Source organism: Tyto alba, unplaced genomic scaffold, assembly GCF_018691265.1.
Source record: "Tyto alba isolate M040663 unplaced genomic scaffold, T.alba_DEE_v4.0 Super-Scaffold_29, whole genome shotgun sequence".
Lineage (NCBI taxonomy): Eukaryota > Metazoa > Chordata > Aves > Strigiformes > Tytonidae > Tyto > Tyto alba.
This window is the reverse complement of record NW_024881303.1, coordinates 12,111,895-12,125,058: the sequence shown is the minus strand read 5'-3', so window position 1 is coordinate 12,125,058 and position 13,164 is coordinate 12,111,895. Positions and strand designations below refer to the sequence as shown.

The 13,164-nt window shown below is 47.3% G+C and overlaps 1 protein-coding gene across 1 annotated transcript in view; it reads right to left on the bottom strand.

Moving 5' to 3' along the window:
• LOC122154005 overlaps positions 1-7,352 on the bottom strand; it is a 32,769-nt gene extending 25,417 nt beyond the window's left edge. The window contains exon 1 of the mRNA XM_042799008.1: positions 7,332-7,352. Coding sequence (XP_042654942.1) covers positions 7,332-7,352 — 21 coding nt within the window. The remainder of the gene's footprint in view (positions 1-7,331) is intronic.
• Between the last annotated feature and the right edge of the window lie 5,812 nt (positions 7,353-13,164).

Genomic DNA, 13,164 nt, shown 5'->3' with positions numbered 1-13,164 from the left:
GACTTTTCTGACTTTGGAGAGCACCTGCTGGTGCAACAAGGGGAAGAGCTATGAGCAGAGCGAAAATACGTGCTCTTTCCACAGAACACTCACCCAGCTTCCTCCAACCCACAGTTTAGGGACGTCCTGATTTAGGGGTGATGTCTGTGTGTTTAATAGCCCTGGGCATATTTGCCTTCAGTGAGTTTGTCTAATTGCTTCTTGAACCTGTGTAACCTTGGGGTGATGTGTCCCACCCTTCACATGTGTGTTTGGGGAACACACAGGCTGTCTCCTCTCTGCTCATTCAGATTTTGGAGTCCTGCCACGTACCATGTGGTACCCTCAGCACGGGCTCTTTGCCCAGGGCAGGACTGTCTCCTGGGCCAGGGACAGGTACTCCAGGAGGAGAAAAGGAAGGAGGAACAGGTCCAAGTCCTCAGCCATTAATGGGAATACAGGAGCATGAGGAATGTAATTAGCGTCTTGGCATGGTGCTTGGGAAAGCCAGAGAGGCACGTCAGAGGGAGGAGGAGAAAGGGATCAGAGGATAAGCCAGAGAGCAGAGATCATGAAAACAGAAAGCAAAACACAGGGCCAACATTGTGAGGCCCCTAAAGGATGAAGGTCTCCTGGTTTGGGCAGCTCCAAAATGCCTCTGGGGCCTTTGGGCATGTGGGAGAGAAAACCTATGGTATGAAAGGCTTCTTCAAGGACCTGCAATCCTTTCCAAACCCTTTCTACCCTGAATGCCACTTCTGTGGTTTCCATGGAGATGTCACCAACAGGAGAACAAGCAGAGGTCGACGCGTCCTGGGTGGGAAGGGAGGGACCAGCAAGAGCAGTCTCACTCTCATGCACCTATTACAAGTCTAAGCAAGTAAATAGATACAGATTAACTGGGAAAAATCTTCTCACTCCCCTGATACTTGCAGGGAGCAGAGTGGAGGTTCATTTGTGGTGTCCCCTTGAGACCTTCGCGTGCTGGAGGCAGGCAAGAGGAGATGGAGAGTGAGGGGGTTTGGAGAGATCCTTACCACCTCCAGCTGAGCTCCCCAGTGAAAACATGGTCCAAAACAATGAGAAAATATCCACTTTTTACCCTAAATGGCAACAGCAGACCTTCAGCAAAGCCCTGAGTTTGCTTAAATTGCAGCAGTGAGCTGTAGCTCAGCTTGCCAAGGCCACCTGTCCCCGCTCCCTCCCGAACAGGGCAGCCGTCCCCGGCACAGCATGGCCATCACACCCCGGGACGCGGCGGTGGGGCGGTGGTTTGCAAACAGGGAGGAGGGAAGGCTTGGACCTTGCCATCACCATGTGTTTATTTGCAAGATGCTGTTGTGTTTGGATAGAGCTCTGGGCAGGATGTGTCTGCAGTAAACACAGGAAAAGGGCTGACGCTGGAGTTGAGTGGAAGGGCTGGCAATAGTTGCAAGTTTTAATTAAAATGGCCCCTCTTGGGGTACGATTCCCCGAATGATGGTTGATAAAGACAGGCAGATTGCTGAGGGCTCCCTCTTCAGGATTCTGTGGAGGTGCCTTGGTCCTTTAAATTTCCTTTCTAGAAATAGCTGAAGACACTAGATACATCTGAGAAAACACATGCATGGATTGAAAGATCTTTTGATAATTTTCTTTAACCTCAAAATCAAGCATGTGTTTGAGACAGATATAAAACAGTCGGTTTCGTGCGGTGTCATTTGTGCACAAGCACTCCTCACTGCAAGTGCTGCTTCTCGGCCAGGGAATAGAGGGCTATTAAAGAAACTCCAGGTTGCCCTGTCAGGCCCTGTAATTTCACGATTCCCGTGCTCAAAATGTCTGCGGCCTGTAAATGGATTTTTCATAGCGCACTGCCCTCTGCTGTGGGCTCGCCATGCCCACACACCTCACTCCTCACAAACCCTCCTGGTAGGAATAATCTACAAAATAATGGCAGTCTCAGGAAATTCTGGGCCATTCGCTGCCTGTTTGTCTGCTCCATGTCCTGCAGGTCTCCCAGCAGAGCAGAGGCTTCCTCAGAATGTGAGGAAGAAGAAATACCAACGGAACAAAAGGGAGGAATGAGGGGCAAGGAATTCAGTCAATGTATCTCTTTACCTCAACGAAATCCCTGACTGATACCTGAGATCTGGGGGCATCTGGGTCTGCAGCAGCTGCAGCCCAGGCCTTTGACACCGGGGCTTACCCCGCCACGGCTGTGTCACGTTGTGGGACTAATGCAGCAGGTGGGGACGGATGGGACCAGTTGACCACAGTTGCTGATGCCACTGGGGCAAGCCCATACGTATATGAAGGGCTTGAGCGATTTTACTGATCAACGGTGTTGGAGGAAATACACATCTCTAAAGCATTGTTCGTCCCAGTGCTAATAAGGTGCATTGGGTCGAACCCTCAGCCATGGTGCTCAGGGAGTTACAGTCCTGCACAGAAGTGGGGGAGGCACCCCAGGAGCAGCTCTGCAGGAGCTGTGTCCAACAAAATGCTGCTATCAGCACTCTTGCAAAATTTTCCCAACTAGTCAGGACATAAAAATGCACCCCGATGACATTATATTTGCAGCAACCAAACCCTCCCATGTGGCTCTCTCACTTGCTGGCGCCAAGCAAGCTTATTTGGCATAACAACATTATTTTCAAAATATGATACTTTCCTCAGTGTTTCCAGGGCTAATGTTTAAAGTCTTCTTGACAATTTAGCCACGCTCAGGCTAAGTCTGGTAACCCAAAAGTCTGAATTCTGGTAACTCGATCTGTCGCTGAGTGAGTGCTCTGGCTGCAGCTGTGCTGCTGGACGGCCTCGTTTTTATGGTGGATAATGTATTTCAAATATGCTCTCACATCCCACGGAGGTGATGCTGTTCTTCTCATTTCTGGTGGATGAACGTGCTAGCTGAAAAACCAGCCTTTCACCTGCTGAAGTCCATCACAGCTTTGCTCTTGCCTTCAGGAGAAGCTGGTAGCAACTTTCAGTCAAAGAAGGAAAAGGTAGAAGAATGAAATAAAGTCCTGTTAGCTGGAAGAGGAAGCTTGCAAGAGCAATCTGCAGGAGGAAGAGCTGCAATTTTCGTAAACAGAGGACACAGAGAGGACAGGAAGTTTTGGAAACTGCATGCATTCTAGATTAAGTGAGTTTAGTATGTTTTTATATCATATAAACCAAGCAATATTTTGGCAAAAGTCTACCCCACAGTAGATTATAAAGCATTATATGGTAGATTATAAAGTGACTAGTCGGAGAATACCTTGATTGGCAGATAAGAAGAGGTGGCTGCTGTAGTGCAATTCACAAAATGAAGCCCCGGGGCACTGCTACCTACAAAACAGCAATTCCACCCACACTGCAAAGACACGGCTGCGAGCGAAGGGAAAAGAGAGGAGGGTTTCTCACATGGTTGTAACTGGGACCTTGGGGAAGCAGAGATGAAGATGTCCCTGGGAGGGGTGTTTTTAGCCAGGAAGAAGGCTTTTTTGGTTGACATTCATACTGGGGAAATCCTGTTGGTGTTGGTGAACTGCCAGACTATGAGAATCATCGCAGCATTCCCTGTTGGTTTGGGAGACACAAGGTTTGATTCTGCAACCCTGCTTCTTATTCCCCACATCAGCAGCTCCCAGAAAAAGGTAGAAAATTTATCTTTATAGTGACAGCCGAGACTTAGTTAGGAACTAAAATAGCAGGTACTGAGGAACATCTCTGCTGGCCTGAAAAAGTCACCAAGGTGATGGTATATTTCTGCATCCTCCATATGCTTCACAATGTCTCTCTGAGAAAGCTGAAAGAAAAGGTTTGGGATTTTATTTTTTAACTCTTCTGTCATTTATTTTCTTGATGTGATTCACTGTTGACATTAAATTAAATGTATCCAGGTTATAGGAGAATGAATTTATGCAGGGATTAAAATAGGCTAACATGCCATTGAAAAATTATTTAGCTTGCTGCTGAATGAAAGTTCAGTGCTGACCTGCATAAGTATTTCTGCCCAGGAACAAAAACAGGTCTAAAAGACAGAAATGAGAAGACAGCTGGCAGGATGAAATGAAGAAAGAGAGAATGTCAGCTGCTTCTCCGGGGACCAGGCATCTTTGAAATGAGGCCCACCAGACAAAATAGAAGTCCTGTTGCTGGGCTCTAGCAAAATATGAGCAAAGGCCGGATACTGTATGCCTCAAGGCTGGGGTATATTAATGTAAGATTAAAGTGATAAACGGGGGTAGAATGTGAATGCTCCAGCTCAGCATTAATGCTTATGTCCCACCAGTCTCTGCTTCTCAGCACACCCAAGAGAAAGGGAACAAATTTCCCATGGCCCTAAGACTGGCACCCATCAATGCTGAGGGAAATCCCTGGTGTCTCCCTCGTGCTGACCCCCTACAAAGGACCAGGGACAAGAAACTATGCCCAGTGTATCAGGAAGATGGACAGAGAGGTCCAATATGGGTCTTCTCTTCATGCTGCTTTGATCATAGAATGCTTTGGGCTGGAAGGGACCATAAAGATCATCTAGTTCCAACCCCCCCTGCCCCGGGCAGGGCCCCCTTCCCCCAGCCCAGGGGGCTCCCAGCCCCGTCCAACCTGGCCTTGAACCCTTCCAGGGAGGGGGCAGCCACAGCTGCTCTGGGCACCCTGGGTCAGTGCCTCACCCCCTGCACAGGGAAGAATTTTTTCCTTACATTTAAATTAAATCTACCCTCCTTCAGTTTAAAGAGATTACCCCTTGTCCTATCACTATATGCCCTTGTAAAAAGTCCCTCTCCAGCTTTCCTCTGGAAGGCCGCTATAAGGTCTGCCCAGAGCTTTCTCTTCTCTATGCCAAACAACCCCCAAATGTCTCAGCCTGTCCTCATAAGGGAAGTGCACCAGCCCTCTGATCATCTTTGTGGCCTCCTTTGGACCCACTCGAGCAGCTCCGTGTCCTTCTTATGTTGGGGACCCCAGAGCTGGACCCAGCACTGCAGGTGGGGCCTCACGAGAGCGGAGCAGAGGGGGAGAATCCCCTCCCTCAACCTGCTGGCCACACTCCTCTTGATGCAGCCCAGGACACGTTTGGCTTTCTGGGCTGTGAGTGCACATTGATGGCTCATAGTCAGTTTTCCATCCACCAGCACCGCCACGTCCTTCTCCTCAGGGCTGCTCTCATTCAACTCCTCGCCCAGCCTGGATTTGTGCTGGGGATTGCCCCAACCCATGTGAAGGACCTTGCACTTGGTCTTGTTGAAATTCATGAAGTTTGCCCGGGTCCACCTCTCCAGCCTGTCCAGGTCCCCCTGGATGGCATCCCTGCCCCCCAGCGTGTCACCACACCGCACAGCTTGGTGTCGTTGGCCAACTTGCTGGGGGTGCCCTCAATCCCCCTGTCCATGTTGCCGACAAGGATGTTAACCAGTGCCAGTCCCAACACCAACCCCTGAGGAACACCACTTGTCACTGCTCTCCACTTGGACATTGAGCTGTTGACTACAATTCTTTGAGTGCAACCATCCAGTCAATTCCTTATCCACTGAATGGCCCATCATCAAATCCATGTCTCTCCAATTTAGAGACAAGGATGTTGTGCGGGACAGTGTCAAATTCTTTGCACAAGTCCGGGTAGATGATGTCAATTGCTCGTCCCTTATCCACCAGTGCTGTAACCCCATCACAGAAGGCCACGAAATTCATCAGGCACAATTTGCCCTTAGTGAAGCCATGTTGGCTGTCACTAGTCACCTCCTTATTTCCCATGTGCTCTAGCATAGTTTCCAGGAGGATCCACTCCATGATCTTGCTGGGCACAGAGGTGGGACTGACTGGCCTGTAGTTCCCCAGGTCTTCCTTTTCTCCCTTTTTAAAAATGGGGTTACATTTCCCTTTTTCCAGGGCGATGATCCATCCTAGGTTTAAATAGGATTTCCCACTGACAAGCCACACTGTTAGCTGATGTAGGTGGACGTCACATGAGCTGAGGATCTTATTGAAATGTCTCAAAATAAAAGAAAGACTTTTCCTTTATCATAGTGGTATGACAAAATCTCAAAGCCAGAAGGGTTTTGGACTGAGGGAGGATTCTAACCCACCTCTGGGCATAATTATTTCAACACAGCTGTTCAGACAGGACATGGTCAGTGTTTGTCGTGTCATAATTGTTTTTGCCAAGGTATTTTTTTTTATTGATATATCCAGGAAACAAACTGTTATAGGATGCTTCATGCTGCTAGCCATATGGGTCCAAAGAGAATCAAAGAGAATGCATTTACTATAATCTGCAGGACATCATGAGCACCCTTCCTCCAGCAACACAGGGAGAAGTAGATCCTGTGTTGAAGAAAAAGCAAAACAGATGACCTCTAATATCGGGAGAGCTTCTTCAAAGAAATTGTGTCTTTCCTCCAGTGGAGAAAGTAGACCTGTTTACTCCTTTTTTGGCCCAACAGTAGTTGGTGTAATTAAAGGCAGCCAAAAGCACGGCCTCATTTTTTTGACTCATTGACAATCTGAATAGCTGCTTTGTGTTTTGTTTGACAACACCAGAAGCCAGCCCATTTTGCAGGGTGACACAAGGCTGGGGCATAAGGGGTGAATAGCCCCCTTTCTAAGGAGCCTCTCTTTCCCCCCTGATCCACAGGGCTCTTTTGGCATTTGATGCTTCTGGAGAGTTTTTCCCCCTGTGGGTTTTCCATATTGCTATTTTCAGGAGATTTCAGAAGTACAGCGCAACCTTTGCCTGTTCAGCTTCTCTCTGTCAGTAAAAAAACCTCCCTGCACCAATAACCATCTAAGTGTTTGCTATTAAATTATCCATCAGAGCTCTTTTGGTAACAGAGGGAGTTGATTGCACTGTCTTTACGGAGGATAAAAATAGCAAACATCACAGGCGAGGGCAGCAGGGAAGGCTGAGGCAAGGCTAAAGAAGGCAGCAGCACTTTTACTGTGACTGAAGTAGGTATCTCCACGTGCAGACAGTGGGGACTGGTAAAAAAGGATCTAGTTTCTGTAATCGACCAAAATGTAAACGGCAGTGTCTGAATTCATGCTGATGACCTTCATCTGTTAGGCAGGGAACAAGACACTGGATACTGCAGATTTCCCTGCAGCAGCCTGAAAACTCCCAGTCACCAGCCTAAAACCCCTGCCTGCTTCTTCAGCTGCCTCCAGAAGACAACCCTGCTTCCCTCTGCAGTGCCAGCACTGCGCTCAGCTCGCACGCCCCAGCGTTTCAGGAGGCACAACAAGCTCCCTGGGCTCTGACAAGAGGGAAACCAGCTCCTTGCCGTTTCTGCAGCTGTTAAATTCTACCCCACTTCACCGAACCCCTGGCCCCTGCCCATCCCCTTCCAGCTGCTCTGCTCCTAATCCAGGCTCTGACATCCTACCTCCGCCAAGCCCATCGGCATCGTCGATGCAGTGCAGCAGCTCTCCCTCCAGACCTCACTGAGAACTGACAAACTCCCTCTTGCTTGTAGCCCAGGGGCAGGGTTGACGTGCAGAGGCGGGAGCCATTTGCTGATAGCGTGTCCTGAAGCGGGGAGGAGGTGGGATTTGCCTCCTTTGGCCCATGCACCGTGGGCGAGCCCGTGGCCTCCAGTGCATCGCGTGCCACTTTCCCCACTCCCTGCAATGGGCTGGCCCAGGACAGCACAGCCATATGGCAGCTCCTACGTGTGAATGATGCTGCTAAAGAAATGAGGATTTCACATTCAGATCCCTTTTTTTTTTTTGCAGAAGTGCCAATCAAGCGTGTGCTACTTGGGCTGGGAAAATGGTTTAATAGAGCTTCCTATCCGTTCAGTGGGAAAAAAATCATTAGGAGCACATTTCCCTTCAAGTCTAGGTAATTTTGGGCCCAGAATTCAGCTTTTATGGAGCCAAAGCTCTGCATGGGTATAGAAAGGATACAGTTATCAGGAACATTACAGCAGAGAGCACAACTCAGTGCAGGAATTTTACCTAAGGACAGATCAATGCGCAGCTTTGGGTAGTGACTTTATATCCCTTATCTAGAGATGGGGATGTGCTCAGGTAGCAGACCAGAATCAGATCTCCTTTTTACTGGTATGAAGGACTGGTGGCACAAATTTCATAGATCTGAACCTACGTCCTAGGGTACAATAAGAACTTAAAATAATAGGTAGTGAATCCTTTACTGTTCCCTAGCACCTTCTAGGGCACTGTCAGAAATCCTGCCTTCCCATGGACACACACTTGTTCAGCAGGGACATAGTACTTATCTGTGATCACTTTCTTGCAATATTAAGCTTTTATTAATCAACAACTGGATAGCTGTATCTCAGCTATTTCAGTGCACATGTAGCCAGTGGCAATCCTTCCCCAGAAAGCAGGCAGTGAACCGAATTCACCCACGACCCACGTGGTTTCAAGAAGCACCCGTGCTCTACTAGCTCAAGCAGTCTCTAAGAGCATGCCTCATACTTTCACATGCAGAAAGCTGTGGATACCCTTGGAAATTAGACACAGCACTAAATTCCTAAGAGCTTGGTTGGGGAGCACAGAGCCAAACACGCCGGCAAAGTGTCAGTGCTCCAGGGCAGCTCCCGAGGCTGTGACTCATGTGAAAAGAGTTCAGTGGTCCTGCATGGGTATGAAGGAAAAAGATTTGACACATGCAGACGTCTGTACTCTCAGATGGGACCTGAACCGTGAAGATCTGCCAAGTCCCCCATCCTTCCAACAGCTCAAACATTTCCAGGGAGAGTGCTGAATGCAGAAGATCATGGGGTGGGGGGAATGAGTGGCCACACTCAGGCTGAATTTGGTGCACAGAAACTGTGAGAATCCGCCTTTTCGTTTGTATGACTAACCACAAGTTGCATATTCAGCCCTAGCAAAGTTTTTCAACTGATGGAGACACTAAGGCACAGAGGAGAAACAGCCCAAAATGATCCTGCTTTGCTAAAAGTTACATCTGCAACTTATAAAGCAAATTGCCATGGCAAATAGCTATCAGTAAGGCTGAATCATCCCCCCATCCTCTGCACATTTTCACTTTGACATTTGTTGTCCTTCTTCTTCTGTTTAATGAGCGAGTGAAATATATTTGAAACTCATGTCAGTGCATCTTAGCAGCTGAAAAACTATTTTAAAGAAAAAAATACATTTAAAGCTGCTTAAAGCTTCTCAGTGTAAAGAGAGTACGTAGAATGATTCACCTATGCTGTTGTGCATTTTATTCTGGTCTGTAGCAAATCAGAAATAATAAATCTGAAGATCCAAAGCAACTAATACCTCATTTTGTCTCTGCCTTTCATTGGTGTCAGCTCCACTAAGCATTGATACACTAAGCTTTACTTGGTTAAACTAAGCTTTGATATTTCAGCTTTACATGTTTTGCATATGAGATATTCATTAAGATATGAATTTATATATACCTCAATGTCTTGAGTTATTTATGTCAATTATGAGCTATATTCTTTAAGAGAAAACTGAAGTTTAATGACACCTGTAAAAAAGATGAGCATCTCATCTAGATGAGTTTTGTGGAGATAGCACTGTGATGACTGGTCTGTGTTACTAACACTCCGTTAGCCTTTTTTCCAGACGATTACTAACATTAGAAAAAAAGTGTCTTTCTGAATAACCTTCACGTGGGTGCTGCATCACGAAGATCTTCACATGGCAAATATCAAATGCAAAGAGCTCCAGCCACTGGGTAAGGCAAACCAAGCCACTTGACTTCATACCTACCCTGTGGCTGTCCCAGGGATACATAGACAGCACTGCTTTCTTTTCTAAATGGGAATAAATTGTTGCAGATTCAGGGCCAAAGTCACTGCTAAGGCTAACGAGCAACTCTTCACTGACTTGAAGAATTTGTGCCAGAATACAGCAGGACCAAATCATACCTAAAGCCAGCCTGATGGCTCTCAGTCAGATTACAAATTAGATAAAGCCTTAAAGGGAAAAACCAAATATACTCAAAAATTACTTTAAAACCCGTTTTAATGGAATGTGGTGACACAACATAAATCACCTGGAAAATCCAAACAGTTGGCATAGCTTTCTGCAGACAGTAAAAGCAAAAGAGTGAAACCTGCTTGTTTATCAGCACTGGGAGCTGAAGCTGGGAGTCCTGCGTGGAAAGCTCAGAGCAGCTTGCACCCGCGTAACTGAAACTGCAGAGGGACCTTAGACTTGGTGATCAGAGGCGGTTTGGAGCAACAACTTGTTTTGCAGAGAGGAGCTGTGCCATGACGCATAGAGCTGTAGGCTCAGTTATTTATGAATCCTTGGGAGATCGGTGGGGATCCTTGTCAAAAGCTGCAGAATATGTTGGAAACACGAAAAAGGAGCTCTGCTAGTTACACAAAAATGAGCTCTGCTTGTTACCCAGTGACAGCAGGACCTCACCTATGAAAGCCACTAGTATGCTTCCCCAGCCTCCACGATCAGAAATGTCATGACGCATTGCACCGACGGTGAGTTAGGGAATTAATGCCTCCTACTGAATGACTTACTCTGGCATGTAAGGCAAATGCATGGACTGAGCTCATGGCTGCGCAGCCCTGGTGTGCCTGGCCTGCCAGAGTTCACAAGACACCAAACCAGAGAGATCACAGAGACGGGCAGGGATGCCTGTGGCATCTGTTCCTTGTGACGACTGTCTGCCAGCAAGCAAGACCACTGGGCAGCCAGGGACATCAACTCAAGGGAAACAACGGTTAACACATGCAGGGGTTGAGGAGGGATGGGCAAGGCATGGTCTGAATCAGCCATCGCTGCTATTAAAGTGCAATTTTAAACAACAGGTAGATACAAATATTAATAAACAGAGTGCACAGCTGGTAACTGATCAGATTTAGTTGGTACCTATCTATACAAGAAGCAGAAGATGAGCCCAGCCAGTTATATAGCCTGAAGGGAGTCCTAAGGGTGAGATCTTTAAATTGTTCCCTAGTTAGCTTCAGTCACAACCAGCATCCAGTTGCCTGAAATGCCAGAGGGATGTCAAACTTCTCCTAACATCTCCTCATCTTGCCTGAAGCTCCCATGGCTGCCATGTCTCATGCTCCCTGTGACACCTCAGGCCCTCTCCCTGCACAGAAACACCGGCTGCCTAATGAGGTACGGGATTTGCCGATAGCAGTACTCTAAGCAACACATTTTCCATGAGCAGTTTTGTTCCTTATACTCAGACTGCCTGTTTATTTACAAGGGGAAGAAGAAAGAGTGTTTGCTCCCCACCTCGGGGAAATGCTGTAGTCAGGTCTTACATTGCTGAATAGGAAAGTCTAATAATTATTCCCTTAACAGAAGTACTCCACTCTTTGCAGAGATGCTACACACTTAGTTATTTTCTTGGTACCTGAGGCATCACACTTTTCCAGTGATATCAGCACTGGCAACATATTTATCCTAGGGCTTGCAGGACTCCGTGTTATTCTTCATAACCCACAGGTATAAAATTCATCCTCATGACCTCCTGACATTTCAAGCCAACACAAAATCAATAAAACACATTGAATCACCAGCCAGCTTAAAAAATTAACCCAGCTGCAACAGTGACAGAAGAGTGCTGCTATTAAACAGTCAGAAGTGTCATTTGTCCCCAACCTGGTCCATCTCTCCAGTCTTCGGGTATTTTAGACTGATTCCTTTCCGTTGTGTCACTTAGGCAGCAAAGGGGAATCTTTTATAAGCTGAGAAAGGGCCGTGGTAGCAGCTGACGTGATTTATGTTTAATAAAGGCCCTTTAGCGCCAGGAAAGAGGGGCCCTGCCAAATCTCAGGCGTCTCGGGATCCACTGCTATTGTCCCTGGGGTAGGAGCACTTTTCAGGTCCCCTCTCCATCTCTGTAAACAAAAGGACAGCTGTACGCTTGGCTGGCTCTGGATGGGGCTCTTTGTGCACGATTAGTACCCTGTGCACATCATTCACGGCTCTTGAATAAAGATGACCTCTCGCAGGATGGGATGGAGGAAAAAAGCCTCTGTTCAGCAGGGCTTGAATTAGCATAAGGACAAGGAAACCGTTCCTTGGAAGTCACAGGAAGAGCTAGATAAATAAGCAAACTACAGGTTCCCTGCAAATACTTGGTGCTCAAGAGTTGGGCCTGGGAACTGTAAAATCCGATGTCCCCACTCACAGATGCTAATACATGTGCCACCCCTCACCCTCTAGTCTGAGCTTTATATGGCCCAGCCATACATCTGCAGCTGGGAAAACGCTTTGTCACAGAGGCTATGGTCCGAACGGAGGAGAAATGAAGCATGCAACATGGCCAATGTGAACTCATTTCCACCACCTGATCCCTCCACTTCTCTCAGCCTCAGTCAGTGGCTCTTGGAGTGGCAATAATATTTGCTTTTATTTTCCCCATCCTGAGTGCAGACTGGTGGGTCAGGCAGCGAGCTATGCAAACAGACAATGACATACTGAATTTTTTCACATGCTGGGTTTCCAGGCTGATGAAAGGCAATTCAGCAGCTTATCACCATGTACGCTGCAGCAATTAAGAGCCCTGGGAGCAGCGGCAAATGAAGCTCTCCTTCCCCAGCCCCCTCCACCTCCCATCCCTCCCCCATGCCCATAGGAACAGGCTGTCTCTCACCACCCACCACACCAGCACAATTACAACCCTTACAACCAGCGCTGAGCTCCGCCGAATTCCCTCTGACCCAGCAGCCAGGGGCATGGCAATCGGCACCGGGGTGTCCTCCAGACCCAGACTTCACATCAGATTAGTTTTCAGCTGAAGTCCTGCTGTGTCAACTGCAATGGCCCTTAGAAACATTAATTTCTCTCCTGGAAGGCTTAGCAACAGCAGAGTTAGCTTGGACTTGAAATTAGCTAAAAGCAGCGGAGAAGGGATGAAATGGGTTTTAAAATTAAATTGAATTCTAAAACTGTTTTTAATGCAGCTTTGCCACCTTCTTTGGTTTTACCAGTGCTCACAGTAATTGCTGGTTTTCTGCAGGTCTCACCTCCTGAAAATTGTTCCATCCCTCTTTTTGCCTTTTAAACTGCACCCTTTTTGCTGAAAAAAAAAAAAAAAAAAAAAAAAAAGAAAAGAAAATGTGGCCCTGGCTTTAGTCAGAGGCTCCAAATGGTGGAGGCAAACAAATAAAAAAATAGATACTGTTTTCTGACTTGGGATGTTCAAGTCAGTCTTACTCCTTTTAACCCTCTGTAGCCTGCAGCACACAGAACAAGCCAGAGTCTTCACTGTCACTCGTGTTCTGTAAAAGTTCC